General features: G+C 37.6%; 1 protein-coding gene across 2 annotated transcripts in view; it reads left to right on the top strand.

Moving 5' to 3' along the window:
* The window catches only part of LOC129504475 (nuclear transport factor 2-like), a 28,688-nt gene extending 9,919 nt beyond the window's left edge, over nucleotides 1–18,769 (top strand). Inside the window, exons 2-3 of one of the 2 annotated variants that reach the window (XR_008663373.1) lie at nucleotides 6,070–6,153; nucleotides 18,548–18,769. Coding sequence is in view for 1 of the 2 variants with exons in the window: in XM_055317196.1 (XP_055173171.1) it covers nucleotides 16,387–16,770 (384 nt within the window). In the remaining variant the exon portion in view is untranslated. Of the gene's footprint in view, nucleotides 1–6,069; nucleotides 6,154–16,205; nucleotides 17,739–18,547 lie in introns of those variants that run through there. The other variant, XM_055317196.1, reaches the window with a different exon arrangement.
* Nucleotides 18,770–20,450: the final 1,681 nt, after the last annotated feature.

Raw genomic sequence — 20,450 nt, forward strand, 5'->3', positions numbered from 1 at the left:
TAAAGAACTATTATAACTTAATGAGATATGTAATACAATTTAAAGATGGGCAAAGGATTTGAATATAGACATTTCTCCAAAGGTATACCAGTGGCCACAAAGCATATGAAAATATGTTCAATGTAATTAGTCTTTAGAAAAATGGAAGGAAAAAAACACAATATGTCATTAATTTACCCACTGGAAAGTCTGAAATGAAAAAGATAGATATTAACAATTGTTGACAAGGATGTAGAGAAATTCAAACCCTCATGTATTACTGGTACTGATGTAAAATGATGCAGGCATATTTTGGTAATCAACTTGACTATTTCTTAAAAAGTTATATGTAGACTTATTATATGACCTGCAATTCCCATCAGAGGTGAAATTATGTACATGTTTTCATTTCTCTTGGTTCAAAAAAATCAACTGACATTATAAAATTCCTCCACTTCTCTTTATTTCACTTAGAGTTTCTCAGCTTTCTCATCTGTAAATGCTAAAATTGGAATAGAATTGGTGCTGAATCCTGCCTTATTCTGGAAATAGAACACCTATAATACATATAATACAAATAATAATACAAATACTTGTACACATATACAAACTGTACAGGTATACTTGACAGAAATGTTCATAGAAATGTTATTTAAAATCACCAAAAGCAAAAATAACCCAAACATATATCAATCAACAGATGAATGGATTTTTGAAAATGTAGTAAATCTATATGGGGGATATTACTCAATCCTGAAAATATTGCAATGTAGAGGAACTTCAGTAAAAGATGCCAGACATGAACATATATTGTATGATTATATTTTTTTTTCATTTTTTTTAATGGCAAATATTCAGAAAGTAGAGTAGTAGTTGCCTAGGGCTGGGATTGTTAATTAGAATTGACTGTAAATAGGCATGGGGTTTTTGTTTAGGGTGATAGAAATGTTCTAAAATGAGATTATGATGATAAAATTATGTAAATATAATAAAATTCAACTAATGTACATCTAAAATGAGTGAACTTTATGGTATATGTATTATATTTAAAGGAGTTTGAAAAATACCTCCTGGGCAAAGAGATTATTATAATTATCTGTATTTATAAGTATTTTAAGTTTGAATAAATATTTATTGAACAAAGAATATATATTTATTGGAGATATATCTTGAAGAGATGACAGGGACTTTTTTCAATTAATTCATATACTTCTGGATGATTATTTCCAAAATGGGACATAATTCAGTTTCAATTCTATTCTAATTTTAATATTTATTAATGTAAAGGCTGAGAAACTCTGGCCACATAAACAAAATGAACTGATCTAGGTTGTCACTGGTGATATTACCTAATTTATCCCAGCTCATATTAAATTCAATAGAATGACTTGGTGTAAAATAAAACTCTTGCTAAGTACATTATTATGTTGAAGGCTAATGTGATAATTATAATCTAAAAGGTCTGCGTGAGGCTAAGTCTTCAATGTATGTCATTACACATTCCTTCCTTAAAGTTTTTGCATATGGAAAGTGTGAATTTGACCAAAGGTTAATAATTGTTATGTTTTTAGTACAGTATAATTTTCCCCTTTAGAACAAATAGTGGATACTGGCAAATGCAGCATTTGAAAAACTGAGTACAAATGGATAAAAGTAATTTCTTATTCATAGAGTTGGACATACTTAAGTAGGCTTTGTAAGTTTATATTTCCATATGAAATATTGAGTCTGTTCCTTAGTAAATATACTTACCCTTAAAAAATCCAACCTATTAAAGTATGGAAAATAATTCCTTTAATATTTCTTACTAGTCTGATTTGGCTTTGTTCTAGCTAAATTGATATTTTTAATATTACGTTACAAAGAAGCTAATGGCTGGTTCAGTAAAGTACCTCATTTTCTATACACTTAATATGCATAACAAAGTGGGGGGATAGAGTTTAAAACTAAACACCAAAATTATTCTTATAGCAACTGCATTGCTTTCAGGAAATCTTGGTAAGCCACTTAGCGTCAGGGTGAGGTCCCCAAGAACACAGGCAAATAAAAGAAAATAAATCAAAGAATACTTATAGCATTTTGTAATACTGTTACATTAGAAATAAGCAGACTGGTGGCAGGTGGAGTGGAGAATGAGGAGCAGGGAAAACTGAAAGAGAGGAAAAGCAACATGGCAGATTGACAGAGGACTCAGAAGGAAAAAAATTGCCTTATTTTGAATTTGAGGTTGTTTTTGCCATTATGATGAAGCCTACATTTCCAGAATCCTTCAGTGTAGTTTTCAAATAATTCTTTGTGTTTTGTTTTGGTGACAAATTTCAAAAAGAGCCTCAATACCCATCTTGTTTACATGGTGCAGAACAAGACAAATACGTGAATGATGCTGGGAGAATTCAGTTCACTGAATTAGGGAAAGTAAAGGCCCAGACCCAGAGGTGTCCTTAAGACTGTAAACCCTGTGGGAATTTCTGGACATCTCAAAGATTTTCTACAAGAAGTAGAGATGGAGCTCAAAGAAAATGTCAGTGCCCTTCAGCCAGAGACCATCAAGAATATGCCTGAAGTTTGAACTTCTGTTTAAACACTGCTTGTCTTTTTATAGAAGAAATCTGTAGATTTCTGTAGATGTAAAAGAATCCCTTGATAAGACACCAAAGCAGTTACATCTTCAACATTATTGAAATGGTGGTTATATTTAAGTATTCCATGTATACTTATAAAGGTTTTTCAAGTTCTACGTAATTAGCAATTATAAGAATAAAAAATAGAAGGTATCTTTAGTGCTGGTTGGCTGTGATACTAGATACTAGCCCCTTCCCCTCTTGAGTATGTCACTTATTAGGAAGCTAAGAAGAAAAATGTGTGATGAATTGCTGGTAAAATCCACTGAACACCAGAATTCATTATTGGATATCCTGATTATCTTAGAAGAATTCCCTCTGCAGAACAGCTAACACTTTTATGGCAATATTCAGGCAATTTCAATGGAAAGATCTAGGTCTAAAAATTCCATCTTCAGCACTCTCAGTTCTTGGAGCTGGCCCCATCCCAGCCTGACTGCCCAAATAAACTGATGTTATAGCAGATAACTAGGAACACAATACTCAACAAAACACAAATTTGAATGCATCAGTTCATAGAGAGTTCATACGCAAAGATCCTGTTCATGAAATAAAAAAAAAGAAAGAAAAACAAAAGCCTGCTAATTTTGTGAGACTTTATAAAAATACACCAAGGGTTACATTTTTATAGTTAAAATTTTCAAGCGATTCTCTCCAGAAATTCTTTCTTCATCATTCACTCATATTATTTCCTGAACAGTTTATGTTTCTTAGTCGTCGTCATCTTCTTGTTCTTGTTCTTCTTTTTGCCAGTTTAAATTTCTAATTGAAATTGTTTTTGTTTTTAAAGATTTTATTTATTTATTCATCTCACACACACACACACACACACACACACAGGTGGAGACACAGGCAGAGGAAGAAGCAGGCTCCATGCAGGGAGCCCAATGTGGGACTCGATCCCGGGACTCCAGGATCATACCCTGGGCAAAAGGCCTGAGCCACCCAGGGATCCCCTGAAATTGTTTCTTTAAAAATAAAATCTCTTTTCCTAAAGCAACACAAACTTTAAAAATCATTCATCAACCCATTATAGCTGCAAAGACTTGGTGCCATGTGAAGATGAGAAATCAAATAAATTGAATTTACCTATGTTTTTTCTACAGGCTCAGTCTTTTTGGAACAATTGCTATTGTTATTACCAATAAAAAGGTTGTTGGCTATTAAAAAACCCCATTCAGGACAGAGGTGGAACTTGAAAATACCTGTTTCTTTTTAAAAGAGGCAGCTCTATTATCCAAAAAAAAAATCTTTAATTTACATATAGACAAGTCCCTATGGTGTCAGATCACAGCATAACTAAACATCACTGAACTGTATTTAGTCGCAAGCCTTGCTTGTAACAGTGGGGGTGCTTCCTATGCACTACTGAAGTGATAGAAATTAAAATGCTAATGATACCCAGTTTTAAACAGCCCACAGAAACTACATATGTATTAAGCCTACTCTCAGAGTCTATAAATTACTCCATCAGAATATATTAAGTCAGGACTTTGGAACTTAACACTTTCAGATGAAAACAATTTCCATTAAATTTTCTGAAAAGTCAAATTTGGGGTCATAGTAGTGTCAGTTTTTTAAAGCTCAACTATATGGAAGGTCTCTGGCTGGTCATTTTAACTCCTTTATTTTATTTCCCTCCCCAATAAAGCAATAAGGAGGCTATCATTAGATCAAAAAATGAAAGCTCAGGAAGTTTAATATATTCCAAACAACACAGCTAATACATAACAAAGCCAAGATTCACAAAGATTGTTTTCAGAATTGCTATTTTGTCAAAATTGATGGTTTGTTGAAGAACTATTACTGTATGTTCAGGATGAGTAGTTTCCATGTATTATCTTTGAATTCCCCCCTCTCCCAAACCATACAGAATAAAATTTGTTAACACTAAGTAACATGATCAAATTCTCACAATCGGTAAGTGGTAGAACTATAATTTAAACTGGAGTTTTTTGTGGGGGCACCTGGATGGCTCAGTTGGCTAAGCATCTACCTTCGGCTCAGGTCATGATCCCCGGCTCAGGTCCTGGGATCAAAACCCGCATTGGGCTCCTTGCTTAGCAGAAAGTCTGCTTCTCCCTCTCCCTCTGCCTGCTGCTCCTGCTTGTGCTCTCTCTCTCTCTCTCTCTCTCTCTCTCTCAGTCAAATAAATAAAATCTTTTTTAAAAAACCCTGGAGTTGGGGATCCCTGGGTGGCTCAGCGGTTTGGCGCCTGCCTTTGACCCAGGGCGCGGTCCTGGAGTCCCAGGATCGAGCCCTGCGTCGGGCTCCCGGCGTGGAGCCTGCTTCTCCCTTCTCCTGTGTCTCTGCCTCTCTCTCTCTCTCTCTCTCCCTCTCTCTCTCTCTCTCTCTCTCTCTCATGAATAAATAAATAAATCTTAAAAAAACCCTGGAGTTTTAGACTTTAAAACCTTTCTACTGTAACACAGTATCTTATAGGTGGTTATCCAGTTCCCAAAGATAACATACTTTGGAAGAATCTGAAACATCCTGGGACAGAGAAAATTTTGCCATGACTACAAATTTGCTGGTTTCTTTTTTTTAGCTCTAAAAATATACACTAGAATCATGGACTATCAAACGAACTCGTGTTTGAATCCTAGCAGTCTTACCTACTGCCTAATAAATTTGGGCAATTTCCCCTCAGCACTTCAGTTCTCACCTTTGGTAACTGGGGTAACCAGCTACTTCATAAGACTATGCTAAGGATTAAATAAGATAATGCAGGGTTCTGTACCTCATAAGAGGCAACCAATTGGTGTGGTCAAGAGCACAGACCTTAAAACCAGCTGCCTGAGTTCAAATTCTCAATCTGTCATTGATTGCCTCTGTAATCTTGGGCAAATTTACTTTATTCATCTGTGCCACCGTAATAATAACTATTTCATGAGTTAGTATGTGAAAAATGCTTAGGATAAAAATTATTCCATTAAATCAGATGTGCCTGGCACATTGTAAGTACTATTTAAGAGGCTGTTAAATTTTAAAAATACACTTTGAACACAACAGATGCTGAATGAATGGTAGCTATTTTACTCCACAATCACTTGGGCAATTTTAAAATAATATATACGTATATACTTCCACTGATACTTAACTTTTTTATCTTTGGAGAAAATTCCTCCATTTCCATTAAAATAACATGTAAAACTGAATCTACAGCGCAGAATAATTAGTCTTAGAGTTACCCTAATAGATTCCCTGAACTTGGGGAGGGAGAAGAGACATGAAGGGAGAGGAAGGTGTTAGGGGGTCTTTCAGATTTGCAGTTAAGCAACTGGACATACTATTTACTGAGATGGGAGTAAATCCTCTACAATAGATGATTGTACCGACAAGAAAAGGGGAGAGAAAGAGAACTAATAATTGTTTGGTATCTCCCAGGTACCGAGAATTATTTTGTGTCCATATTACCTCATTTCACTCTCAGAAATGTCCTAAGGGTATTGCCCTCTCTGTTTTACAGATCTGTGAAAATCTCTGAAGAAGCATGTTGTGCCATAGAGGCAAGTGAATCAATTTGTCAAATAAAAGTTTATTGCATATGGTGGTAAGAATTTTTTTTAGCTCCCACGCCCTCCCCCTTAAGTTCTGAATGTTCACATCAATATTTACATTGGTGTGTTAGAGTAATCACTACTTTCAACCCAAAGTGACACTTTCCTATTCCCATTAGTCCTTTAATATCTCCATGGACAAAGAACCTTTAGAAATGCCAGGGAGGCTTTAGAAAGTTTAGTTATAACTTGACAATCTGTAATAGTTAGATTACTCTGCCCAGAAATGTCACCGGAGTTCCTGTCCTTTTCCAATACTTACCGTTACACACAGACATACTATCATAGAGCTAAAATTCAGTTTAATGATACTGCACATTAACCTAGTAATGTTGTCTATATCGATTTCACCGTTGATATAATGTAATTGGTTCCAACTGGAAGCAAATCAAAGTCTATATGTTTCTATTTCAGTCTTCTGAATAACGCTTGCCATGTGTATTCCCTGAAATTTGGGGGAACAAAATGCTTTAAACAGAACCTCATTTGGTCAAAAGAATTTGTCTTTTTAAGGGTGGTATTTCTGAACTCTCTAACAACAACAAAAAAAGTTCTGAGTCATAGAATCCATGAAGTTTTCAAACAAAACCACCACCAAAGCAAATTTCCCATCCATTTTTCAAATTCACCATAGGGCAAATATTATTTAGAACCATATTAAAATGCTGATACAAGCATTTTCACATGGTTCCACCTAATAGATCATAAAGAGCATAGTTCATAAATCTTAAGGAACTACCATAGTTATTTTTAAAATCCCTTCATTCTTTAAAAGTCTTCTTTTTATTTGAATGGAAAACCAAAACTGAAAACTCACTAAACCTTACTATTTATTGCCACTACTTATGTTTCCTATTATATTACAATATTCTTATAATCAAGCTCTACTAGTTACAACAGAAATATTTACAATTGGTATTTTTGCTCTTTGGTCTTGTCATCGTGAATATTAATGATAAACATTTTCTGCTTGTGGATGCTTTACGAGTTGTCAGCATAATTATGCAGATACTATGTTATGCAGTCCCTATGACCTTTCATTCTAGGCAGGCATTTATTATCACTCCAGCCCTCGCACTGAACATGGGCAAATATTATCCATGTATTACAGAAAAAGAAGTGAGGTGACCTTCCTGGAGGGGCCAGGCTAAATCCAGATCTCATGAGTCATCACTGAGTGCAATGTATTCACTACATCTCTATTAAACAACCTGTCCAGTAGTGACAGTCATTAAACAAAACATGCATTCCAATATTACACTCTGAAGGAAGCATGGCTGTCAGATGGGGTCATACCTCAGGATGCAAAATCCCTACTTCCTCTCTCCTCTGGCTTTTCCTGAACTCCAGCTCCTCTCAGGCAGCCTCCACACTATGGAAAAGAGAAAGCTCAGAGCTTTGGCCAGGTGGAAGCTGAAGGGGCAGTGAGTGTGGGCCCTTCCCTCTACCAAGCTCACCCACCATAACGGTTGCTTGGTGCCCAAGAAGACCCCACAGCCTGCTGCCTCTTAGCTGCTAACCCAAAACCAGCAGAAGAAAACAGACCATAACGTGGAATAGGAAGATTTTTTTTATAAGATTTTTTTCACAGAGAACTTAAAAATTAGTATCCTACTCTATGGATCTTTTTGATACTAATTTTCTGTTGGTGATAATGACCATGGTGGAAACACAGGATTGTCAAGAACAGGATTTTGCATCCTTCGATGTGCATACACATCCTCTGAATACTTTGAAAAACAGATTTCTCTTCAGTAGGTTTGAGGTGGAGCCTGGAATGCTATATTTCTGGCAAGCCCCCACAGGATGCCAATGTTGCTGGTCCCCAGACCAAATATTGAGCAGCATGGAACCAAATCACTTCTAACAGTCCTTATATTCTCCAGAATCTGTGAGAATGGGATAAGTCTGAAGATTATTAATGATTTTATTTTTCCTGAAAGCAACAACCAAAAAACAATCTAACTGATCTTATTTTTTCCCTTATTAATTTTTTCAGTGGAAGTATGTGAATGAAACAATTTGTTCTCCCAATGTCTTGGGAATAAATCAGGTGTTGGGTTGAATAGGCATTTCTTCCTCTCTTCAATCCCCAGTGCTGCAGAGAAGGGCTGAGCTGCTTCCTGTGGGTTCATTCCCTTCTCAGAATTTTCCTGTCTAATCTTCTCTGCCTTTGCCTGATTTTTTCTTCTATAAAGATTTAGTGGTTTTATTGATTGGAGACAGATTTTAGCAGGAATGTCACAGTAGTTTTAGCTTGTGCAGTTGGTTGCATTCTTTTAAAATTAGCCTGAAATTAGATCACTGCTTAAGAGAGCCATAAAAATAATTATCAATGCAAAATATCTTACTCTAAATTATTTGGCTGCTTTGGGTCAGCTCAATCTAAATGCTGCAGCCTTGATTTTATTTTTAACATTTTATTTTGAAACCAAAGACTCAGAAGAAGATGCAAAAATAGTGGTCTCATGTACTTTTCAGCCAGCTTCCCCCAAAATAACATCTTACAAACCATCATATATTATTAAAAACAGGAAATCTACACAGACAGTAAACTGGACAGCAAGACTTACTTGGATTTTTGCCAGTTTTTACATGCATTCTTTTTTTGGGGGGAGGGGAGCATACAGGACCATGAAATTATACAGATTCATGTACCCACCACCACAATCTGATTGTGAAAGGCCAGTATCCCCAGGATTCTGTCCAGCCTACTCAGTTCTCATTCTTCACACTGTCCGTGAACCTTCTCATCCATGATCATGACATTAGCTACCTTTTGTATTTGTATAATTCCCAAATTGATCACCCTCACCTCTCTCTTGGGCTCTATTCCTAACCCTTCCATGACCTATTTCTGGACACCCACTGGATATTTTATCTGCACTTCACACTTCAACTATTCAAAACTGAACCAGTATCCCTTCATTTTTAAACTTTCTGTCTATGGGGATATTGCATCCTGTAGCCCAAGCCAGAATGCTCAGGGATCATCTTAGATGTATTCATCAGCCATATCTCACCTTCACATACTAAACACAACTGATACTCATTTAGCAGCTACCATGTGCCACACATTCAATGTAAATTAGCTCACTTTATCCTGAGAGCAACCCTAAGCTTTATCAGAAATGGCTCTAAGTTCCCTGAAGCCTAAAACTTGTACAGTTTTAGGATCCCTTTTAAAGAAAAAGAACAGAAAAATACAAATATCAGGAAATCTTGCAGTACGCTATACTGTGGATGAACCCTGAAGAAAGATGTTGTGCTAAGTGAACAAAGCCAGTCACAAAAGGACAAATACTGCATGATTCTATTTACATAAGATATTTGAAATTGTTAAACTCATAGAATCAGAGACTAGCACGGTGGTTACCAGGAGGAGTTGCTAATCAATGTGTATGAAGTTTCAGCTACACAAGATGAATAAATTCTAGAGATCTGCTATGCAACATGGTGCCATCGTTAACACTGTATTGTACACTTAAATTTTTTAAGAGGATAGAGCTCATGTTGAGTTATTTTTTTTCACAAGAAACTAAAATTTAAAAAAGAAAATTACAAATACCAAATTAGTACTTACAAAAATAAATACTTGGAATGCCACAAGTGATGGGTCCTGAAAATTGACCTTTATTTGTTTCATGACACAACCACTCCCAAGGCAGGGGCTATTCTTACTTCTGTTTTATGATAAGACAATTGAGGCACAGAAAGTTTGCATACTTAACTTGACCAGGGTCTTCCTGCGTGGGAAGGCCCATCACCTGGTGGGCTCCTATATGATCTTCCTGCCACTAAACAATTCTCCTTTGTCCATTCTCCATTCTGACCCCAGCAGCATCTGTGCATAGACCATGTCTCTCTTGTTCAGAATCTGTACTTAGTTTCTTATTACTTTTAGGATAAGAGACTCTTTTGCATGACTTCTGAGCTGTCTCTGGCACTTGATGCTGTGGGATGCTGAAGTGCCAATGGCTCTCCAATACTCCACACTTCAGCTCCTTTCCATATGCCTTTCCCACTGCCGGGATTGCTCTCTTCCCCTTCCCTCTACCCTCAATGCTCTTTATTATTTTTTTTCCAAATTAGAAATAGCATTATTAGTCTCTTTTAGCTTATAAGAGTAATGCATAGTTAAAAATGAAAAAATATATATACAATAAAAAAAAAGCAGGAACATTAAATGAAAATCACCAGGTCTATAAACCCATTATCTGGGAAGAACCACTATTAACAATTTAGTATATACACTTTCCATATTTCCTACATGTCAGAGTGTGTGTGTGTGTGTGTGTGTGTGTTTTAGTCTATAAAATTGGGAGATGTTACTGTGTTTTCTTTTAAGATTTTATTTATTCACGAGAGACACACAGAGAGAGGCAGAGACACAGGCAGAGGGAGAAGCAGGCTCCTCACAGGGAGCCTGATTCCAGACTGGCATCATGTCATGAGCCGAAGGCAGACGCTCAACCACTGAGCCTGCCAGGTGTCCCAGTTTTTGTTTTTGTTTTTGTTTTGTTTTTTCATTTTTATCAATCTACCAGACTCTTGCCCCAAATATTTTGTTGTTGTTATTTTAATGCATCTCTTTGGTAACTGGGAAGCCCAAGCATCTCTTTATGTGTTTCTTCTATTAAGAACTGCCAAAGGATATGTATCCTTCTCTATTAAGCTTCTACTAAAGATATTGGTTATGTATGTTAGAATATTATTTCAACTTTATCCTTAGTCCTTTGACTTTGTAATGATGTAATTTGGAATGATTTAATTTCATATACTGTTGGTATTGTTAGAATAACAACCACATATTTTTATCTCTGTTGCACCACAATCTAGTACAATGCCTGCAAGAATAGGTGGTCAACAAGTATTTGTAGAATGAATGAGTGGACTAAAGTTACATCACCTCATTTTAGGGTGCCCAATATATTGGGGATAAAGTCTCATCCTCTGATTTCCTTATCCTTTTTTACACAGAACCAAGAGCCAAATCCTATGAATTTCACCTTCAAAATGCTTTAAACATCCCACTATTGCCACTCTAGTTCAAACTAGTGTCATCCCTTACCTGAATTTCTGTCATAGGTTTCTCTTTCTGGTCTCTCTAACTCAATCGTTTCTCCATCTGTGACCACAGTTTTCTAAAATAAAATCTGTTCACTTCATTCTCCTGTTTAAAATCCTTGAATCATTCTATACTGCCTGGAGAACAAATTTAAAATATTTAAAAAATGGTCTAGGGATCCCTGGGTGGCGCAGCAGTTTGGCGCCTGCCTTTGGCCCAGGGCGCGATCCTGGAGACCCGGGATTGAATCCCACATCAGGCTCCCGGTGCATGGAGCCTGCTTCTCCCTCTGCCTGTGTCTCTGCCTCTCTCTCTCTCTCTCTGTGACTATCATAAATAAAAAATAAAAAATAAATTTTAAAAATGGTCTAAAAGTCTCCATAAAAATCAGGTTGGATTTCTCATCTCAACTTCATTTCTTCTTCCTCCCTCTCTTTACACCTCCTGTGCTCTAGCCACACTACACTTTCAGCTGTTCGAGAACAAACTATGCTTTCTATATTCTTTGCTTTCTAGATCCCAAGTGCCGCAATTGCCGTGGAAACTTGTCCTCTCTCTCCACTAAGATTATCACACTACTATCACCACCATCAGCAACACCAGTACCACCATAACCATCCTTGCCTTGGGCACCTTTCTCTAAATTTCTGTACTTCCTCATTATTTTGAAGATAATCTTATATCTTATATTTCTCTCAGCAATTTTAAAGAAACAAATATCTGAGTACCTATTTATGATGCTCAACTCAGTTTCCAGCTGAAATTTTGAGCATAGCTGAGTTCTGAAAATATATTAGTTATAAAAGGCTAAAAGCCTACACGTACTTTTTTTGCGATTTTAAAATAGTGTAATTGGAGCTCCTCTTAGAGCAGGGGATCTGAGAACAAACGGGGAGGTAGAAGTCAGTATTTTCTCAGCCTTGTTAGTTAAACAGGCAAAGGAGAAGCAAGCTTCCCTGGTTACATCTTCTCACTGGCCAGTGTGATTATATAGTCCTTAACCTAAAGAATTTTGGTTCAAACATAACAATAGATACATATTAAAATTACTTTTTTAAAAATATTTATTTATTTATGATAGGCAGAGAGAGAGAGAGAGAGAGAGAGGGAGGGAGGAGGAGGGAGAAGCAGGCTCCATGCCGGGAGCCCCACGCGGGACTCGATTCGGGGACTCCAGGATCGAGCCCTGGGCCAAAGGCAGGCGCCAAACCGCTGAGCCACCCAGGGATCCCCTAAAATTACTTTTATTAAGCTTTAAAAACATAATACAGTCTCTGAATAAATGTGAATAATCATTTGCCTCGACAAATTTACAGTCCATAATTTCTTTGTGTATTCCCTATTCTTGCTGGAACATGGCTGAAGTCTAAATATTATCAACAAGAAAAGGATTCAATACATATCTATTACTATTCATAAACTAAAATGATCATGGGAACAAAATACTAAAGCTCATTATTTTTCTTTCAAAGAAATTATCAGTTTAAGGTATTTTAAACATGTCAACAAAAAATACTGTTTCTTTTGTTGCTTCCTATCTCCTTTCCATTTTACCCGCATGAGTCAGGTCTTCCTTAGCTGCTGAGATACAGGAATAAACGGGCATGTCCTCTCCCCTCACTGGGCTTACATGAGCTTCAAAATAAACAAAAATCAATCCGGAAAATTTTTGAGGAAGAAGGGCCATCAAAAATAAAATAGAATTTCAGCATTTAGAGCATGCTTATCAATCATTGAAATAGACTATTACTTCCCCAATTTTCCAAATTTGCAGCCAAGATATTTTTATTCCTCCTTACTTTAAAAAATTTGCCAATAGGAAGTTATTTCTAATAAGTCATTTTATGTCTTTCCTGCTAGAGTTGCAAGCTTAAGTGTCAGAATCTAAAACATCTTGTCAACTTAATCAGTTCATTATGTGTCAAATGCAGTATTTAGAGAAGTCAAGCTATCTACATATTTAGATGTTTGTTTTATATTTTCCAATCAATTTTTACTAAAGTGAAAATTTAAAAGCCTAATGTATCAAACCATAAGTTTCTTGAGCATAATAATGTATTAAAAAACAAATTGCAGGGTTTTTTTTCCTTCACATACTTCCATGTTTCTTTAATTTTTTTTTTATTTACTTATGATAGTCAGAGAGAGAGAGAGAGAGAGAGAGAGGCAGAGACACAGGCAGAGGGAGAAGCAGGCTCCATGCACCGGGAGCCCGATGTGGGACTCGATCCCGGGTCTCCAGGATCGCGCCCCGGGCCAAAGACAGGCACCAAACCGCTGCGCCACCCAGGGATCCCCTCCATGTTTCTTTAAATTAAATCAGCTATTGATTTGCTTCCAAGATCATTGTTCCATATCTTTTTCTTCCAAGTGTTGACATCTTGTCCACATCACTGTTTATTAAGATTTTATATAGCAAGAGGCCCAGACAGAACGAATAAACCATATTAACTCACTTAGTCACTTAAAAGCCATTGCAGAAGCTATAGTAGGAAAAATATAGAATTATTAGTATTGCAAAGGAGAGACAGTAGTTTTATACTCTTCAAGATAATTGGCGTCATAGTAATAGCAGACACCTTAGTTATATGACATATAACATTTTGTCTCCAAATCTTGGTGTGATTTCACCACTGCTTTTTGTTGTTATTGTTAATTTGGGTTTTCATTTTCATTTGGAACCATAACTTATCCCAGTTGTGAAGGCTGCCTGGACTCTGATTTGGAATGTTTCCCAACCCAGGCATTATCCTCTTCGAAAATAATCTTTGCCCAGACCAGGAAATATATAAGGATCTGGGTTGCCATGCTTGACTTCAGGGTGACTCGAACATGACTTTGTGTCTTCTAACTCTCATTACTCCTAAATGTAAAGGAAAAATCAAAGTATTCAACTCTCATCTGGCAAACAGGAAAATTTCCCTCTGATTTCCATTGCCTGTTTCCCTCATCCCTCTCGCACATTCACTCAGTAATTCACCAAATATCCATGGAGCCCAGCACTTCAGGAAGCATTGAGACACGGACCCAGGTTTGGCTCTCCATCCCTCTGCCTTCTGAGGATGTTGAGGCCAGGGAGAGGATGGGACAGACCTTAAAATACAAAGTGCTCCTTTAAGTGCCTTCTGAAAGGTAGGATACTGTGCATAAGTAAAATAATAGTGATCCATGATCACAGTAAAGTTTATTCCTTTACCTACTTACGAGCAATCCTTCCTAGGCAAGTCACTTATGATTTCCTTCCAGAATTGAAGAATGCATTCCCAGAAGGAAGGTGTGGCTGCTGCTGGTGCTTTGCTGGGCATGGGGGCAGGAAGAAGCAGGGAGTGAAAGACTCTTTCATTCCCTTGACAAAGGCAGCCTTGCAGCTGGGGCCCTGGTCTGCTCTGCTAAGCCTTGGCCTCTTGAGAAAGAGAATGTGTTCCTCTCATGATCTGAGACTTAGCCACTAGCCTCTGACAGCAGCCAGGAGTTGTGGAAGACAGTTAAATGACCCATTTAATTTTATAAAATGTGGGTCAACATTTTATTTTCCCTCCAAATCAAGACTATCTACTGAACTTAAACTTTTACCTATAATCCCTCTACCTTAGAACCAGGATGGTGAATTTCTGAGTAACCTGGGCATGTCAATATATACTTACCCCATCAGCTTCCTCATCTGTAAAACAGGAAGGTGGTAACAGATGTTCCTAAGATGTTAGGATGAAACAGATGTTTCATGTTCCTTCCAAATGAAAACAAATATGATTTTTAAATCAAGAGAATTTCAAGCGACCCACACTTGACTGTCAAGGAAAAGAATATATATATATATATATATATATATATATATATATATATATACACACACACACACAATATAAAAATATATAAAATATATATTAATATATATTATATATAATAAATATAAAATATAAGATATTTTTATGTGTGTATATATATTTATATACATATAAAAGATATTTGCCTGTTTCCCTATCAGCCTTTTTCTATCATTTTAGATGACTTCTTATAACTCAGTAAGTGCGCTGTGTGTTTGTTATTCCTCCACTAACACCCTGGCTTAAAACAAGCAAAAATGTAAAGGTTTCTATTCTAATCCAAAATTTTAAATGTGGACACACGCACATAGCCTGGGATGCAGCATGAAAATGAAAGCCCAGATGAAATGTAACTCAGTAGTTACATTAGAATCACCTAGCTAATTTGGTAGGTAAAGGCAAAGCCCAAGAGTTAATGTTTTTAAAAAGTTCTAAATGATATTGATGCTGCTGGTCCAGGACCACATTTTGAAAACCACTGCTTTTTAGCAGAATTCCCATGGAGACCTATCTCCAGCATCTGTTCTCTTCAGATCCCTTCAAGTCAGGATGTGCCTCAGACAAGAGTTTCTCTCCACAACCCTCCCCCCCATCCCAGTGTTTGTCAAATGTCAGCAAGTCCTGATGATAATGGTGTTTTTCTTCATGTCAAAGCATTTCCCACCTATCCCAATCGCCCACCAATTTCTCTGCTCCCTTGACTATTTCCTTGATAGGATTTCAAGCCACTGTGAAACTTGCATTTTAATACTCAGCATGATGTTTTTCTTTTGTTTTGTTTTCTTTTTGCAGATTAAGAGCTATCATTAGTGGGTATCCCTTTCTAATACCTGGGCCACTGTGATCCAAAACTCTGCCAAAAGTTCTGTGCTCCCCAGAACAAAAAGAAATGGAGAGGCCAGTCAAGTCAGGGTAGTGGAGCAGAATGTTTGCAGCGCGTTTAGCTAACGTGCATAGAGGCGCAGTGTCTGTTGTACCAAGTGTTTGTCTTTGCCTTAAGCAGGATCTAAGCCTAAGACGGTGAAAAGAAGGATTCTGTTTAAAATTTTCATTTTGTGGGATTTGAGTAGATAGTCTTTAGTAACAGAGAAATACTCCTAATCACAGGAAATGCGTTTCAATTAATGTTTCTTTATAATCAATGTGTTCTCAGGTCCCTATACACTAAGAGGGGTCTAGAGAGTAAATTACTCTGGAAGTCTATGGTATAGCAATAAAGAAGAAGAAGGGGTGTTTGTATGAAATAAAAAACAGCGCTGGGTTGCCGCCGCCGCCACCGCTGCCTCCATCGTGCCAGCCCCTCGGGTCTCAACAAGGCCGGGTGACGCTCCAGAATGGGAGACAAGCCAATTTGGGAGCAGATTGCATCCAGCTTCATTCAGCATTACTACCAGTTATTTGATAACGACAGAACCCAACTAGGTGCAATTTATATTGATGCATCATGCCTTACATGGGAAGGACAGCAGTTCCAGGGGAAAGCTGCCATTGTGGAGAAGTTGTCTAGCCTTCCGTTCCAGAAAATCCAGCACAGCATCACGGCACAGGACCATCAGCCCACGCCAGATAGCTGCATCATCAGCATGGTAGTGGGCCAGCTCAAGGCTGATGAAGACCCCATCATGGGGTTCCACCAGATGTTCCTATTAAAGAACATCAGTGATGCTTGGGTTTGCACCAATGACATGTTCAGGCTTGCCTTGCACAACTTCGGCTGACCTCTTCCCAGCCAGGCACTCATGCTGTTTCCTCCTCCCTCCTCTTCCTGATAACTATTCACACTCCTCCAGATGCTCCAAATATCATACACAAATGAGCAGGGCCGCGGTGGGAGTGGCATGATGTTTGGATGCTAGAATAGTTGCATCTGACAGGAGAAGTTTGTGTGGTACCAGCGCATGCCTTGGAAAGACTTAAGTAATGCAAAAGGTTGTCTTTTTTTTTTTTTTTTTTTTTAATCTACTGACAAGTTGCTCTAGTAACCCAAAGAAGTGAAGGAGAAAGCAGCTGCCTCACCGCCCAGATATTGATTTGTTCGGATGTTTCAATGACTCATGATATAATAAAACCACAAAAATTTTCTTTAAAAAAAAAAAGAAAAAACAATTTCTTGAGGTATTTATATGACTTAATTTCTTAAAAGGCTAATACATTATGCTAGAGGTATAGTTATATACCCTATTCTCTTTTTATGTGCCAGTATGAGGAGTCATGCCTGATATCCTGTTAGAGTGCCAGCATTTAAACAAAACAAAACAATTCTAGAGGCTTATTTAGCAGCCCTCCTTCTTTTTTAAAGTAAATGTACCCTCAACATGGGGCTGAAACTCACAATCCTGAGATTAAGAGTCACATGCCTTACTAGCTGAGCCAGCCAGTTGCCCCATTAGTGGCCCTCTTTCAAGATGATAAAGCAAGGTCAGCTCCTGTTACCTGCCCCTCCTTCCCTCTTCCCTTCCTGCTCATAAAGAGAGTCTTGGCATTTGGCAGGAAGAGGAGTGAATCTGGAGGCTGGTAGGAGCAGAAGAAGCAGAGGGTTGCTGCTGGTGGCGATTGCATGGGGGGGGGGGTGTGCTAATCTCACCCCTGTACTAAAAAGATCCAAGCTTCACTTGCAGACAAGCTTGCTGAAGCCAGCCACTCATCCCAGCCTTTCCAAATTCTGCCCATCCAATGGCCCTCCCAGGTACTAAGGCATCTCTTTTTTTCCATTGTTGGCTATTATGACATATTTTTAAATTGATATATATGTTTTTATTATGTGGTCTGTGTGTGTATGCTTGTGTATGCATGTGTGTGTATGTGTGTAAGGGTGACAGTAAGAGTTACCATGCTTCAGGCTTCACTATCCTAGCCATTGCCCTCCATCTCAAGAATTCCAAACTCCTTTTCATCTGATGCTTCTGAATTAGAACTTTCTACTAAATTTAATCTATTCAATAGAACTTCAAGCTTCCCTTTAAAATGGCTTAAATATATCAAATAATTTCTTTTTTTGAAAGCTCCTCACTCAAGGACATCTTTGACATTTCACATTTCCAGGAACATCTATCGTATTTTACTAAAGGGATTCCAATGTCACACAAAACTTATCAGCACATTGCCTCCATTCTAGTGGTGGTGTTGCAAATTATTACTGTGGGCAGCAGGTATAGTCTTAGTCTTACTCCAAGATTTTTATCAGTATAGATTGGTGGTGACCTAAACATTTCTTTTTTCTAGATGTCTTATATTTTTTTAGTCTTTAATTAGACTGAGGTACTGGAGTGACTATTCCTTTTATAAGTGAATGTTCTCATTTCTACTGCTATTTATAATGCAAAGATAGATACTTCCTAATTATTTACTCTTGGCCAGGAGCATTATTTATTTACAGAGCTGCTAATGTTTTATAACTCTTGTGAACTGGTCTACATCCATGGTTTTGCTGTTGTTCTAATTTTGCTTTCCATTTAATTGTGACTTTGAGCTAATACAGATATTGTTCATCTTTAGCTTTTCACTAGGGATTCAGGTCAAGAAGATAACAGACGTCTTGTTTGAACTCTGAAAACTGAAGTCCTCGAGGTGCCTTTAAGAACTGGATCCCTTCAAGGCTGAAACTGCTGTTTTCATCAGTGTGGTAAATCTAGATTAGACATTTTGTGATTTGTGATGTAGCTGTATACACTTACTGTGGAGCTGCTGAGACAATAAACATTAACGATGGCCCCTCTACACGATGATATACCTGCCAGAGGGGCCAGAGGAAGTGGCTTGGGGAGAGAACAGCTGTCAAGTCCTTGCCTTGCCTTTGCTTCTCATGAAAACATCAGCATACTCCAGAAGCATCCCTTTCCCCCAAAGATTAAGTGAGTCCCATCACCAGCAAGCCCAGACATACTCAAGTTTCTGGGGAGAGGATACTTGATGACTGGTGTACCTCAACAAGCTGGAGCCCCTGGCGCATCAGATGACCAGGGGAAGAGCTTGGTACTCCCTTTCCAAAGGGAGTCAGATCGGTATAAACCAGAATATTCTTTCTAAATAGAGAAATGCTATTAGTCATGAAAATGATTTCACCCCTCAATCTCAAGTCTATGAATAAATATGTGATAATAATAATAAAGATGGTGACAATGGCTCAATTCTTATTCATCTTTGATCCACATTGCTTATTCGCAAAGTCACATTCCAGTGGCAGAATTCAGCAGCCACATGTTTTACAAAGTGTTTACATTCTTTATTGTGACTCACTGAAGAGCATTAGAGGGATATGATTCATAATGTAGGCCAACACCTTTTAAATGTCCCTTCCTCCACTCTCTGAGTTCTCTGTATGCTCCAGGGTCTCTCCCAAATCAATGTTCCTTCTTACACTGAACTCTTCCTCTTCTTTCCTGTTCTTAACTGTGCTAGATACCTTGACTTCTATTCCAGCAGCCTAAAAACACACCCTCTTTAAGAGAAAAAGAAATGGGGACAGCTGGATAGGCACTGTGTTTACTGTGTTACTGGATAGGGTTTTGGAAGTGGAGGATTAGGAAAGGTATCCTACTTAATCATTTTTAAAGTTAACAACTTTTGTTGCAACACAGTAGCGGCCTTTCATTATGCTATTATCACACTGCCACCACATAGTAGATGTAGTATTTGTGTTTTGTCTTTGAAGTCTTACCAGCCCCATTATAAAGGAGACACATCTGAGCTTCAGAGAGGATTATTAATATTCCCACAGGCACGCTGCCTAAAAGTGAAAAAGTCTGGCTCCAAATTAAAATCTTTCTTCCTCTAGAGTCTACACATCTGCCACATCTGTCACTATGCCTGTTATCCTAAAGAAGTAATTCAAGGGAAAAAAGTCATTTGTACACATCATTTAGATTACACACTGGCCAAAGGGTCAAGGTACAAAACTATGAATATGATTAACTAAATTATTATCCAGCAACTTAATAGACTCATGTGGCCATTGAAGCATTATAAAGTAGATTGATAAAAATTAAGTTTCGTATACATATAATTACAATAATTTAAAACTAAGCATACACAGGATTAAAAATCATAAAAGTCATAAAGATGGCAAGATATGTCTATTAAAGTGAAGGGAAAGGGGTCATATGTTTCTCCAAGATTAAACTTTAAAAGACTTCTGTTTGTCTTTTGAAGGGAAGATTGTCATTCCTGGGTGTACTGATTCTGTTGCCCACAAACTTTAAGAGCTAAACTCCCATTAAACTGGTAGATTGAGACATTTCATATTTTTCATCTTCATAGCTACCCACAAAGAACTTAACGGTGAAATAACCAAAAACAAAACCAGCCAAACCTCTGCTCTCCTCCCTGCAGGGGGCACTGTGGGCTCGTTTGAACAGAAGACTGGCACTGGCTGCTCCAAAGTGGTCAGTTAGCAATTGGA

This window comes from Nyctereutes procyonoides, unplaced genomic scaffold, assembly GCF_905146905.1.
Source record: "Nyctereutes procyonoides isolate TBG_1078 unplaced genomic scaffold, NYPRO_anot_genome, whole genome shotgun sequence".
In the NCBI taxonomy this organism is placed as follows: domain Eukaryota; kingdom Metazoa; phylum Chordata; class Mammalia; order Carnivora; family Canidae; genus Nyctereutes; species Nyctereutes procyonoides.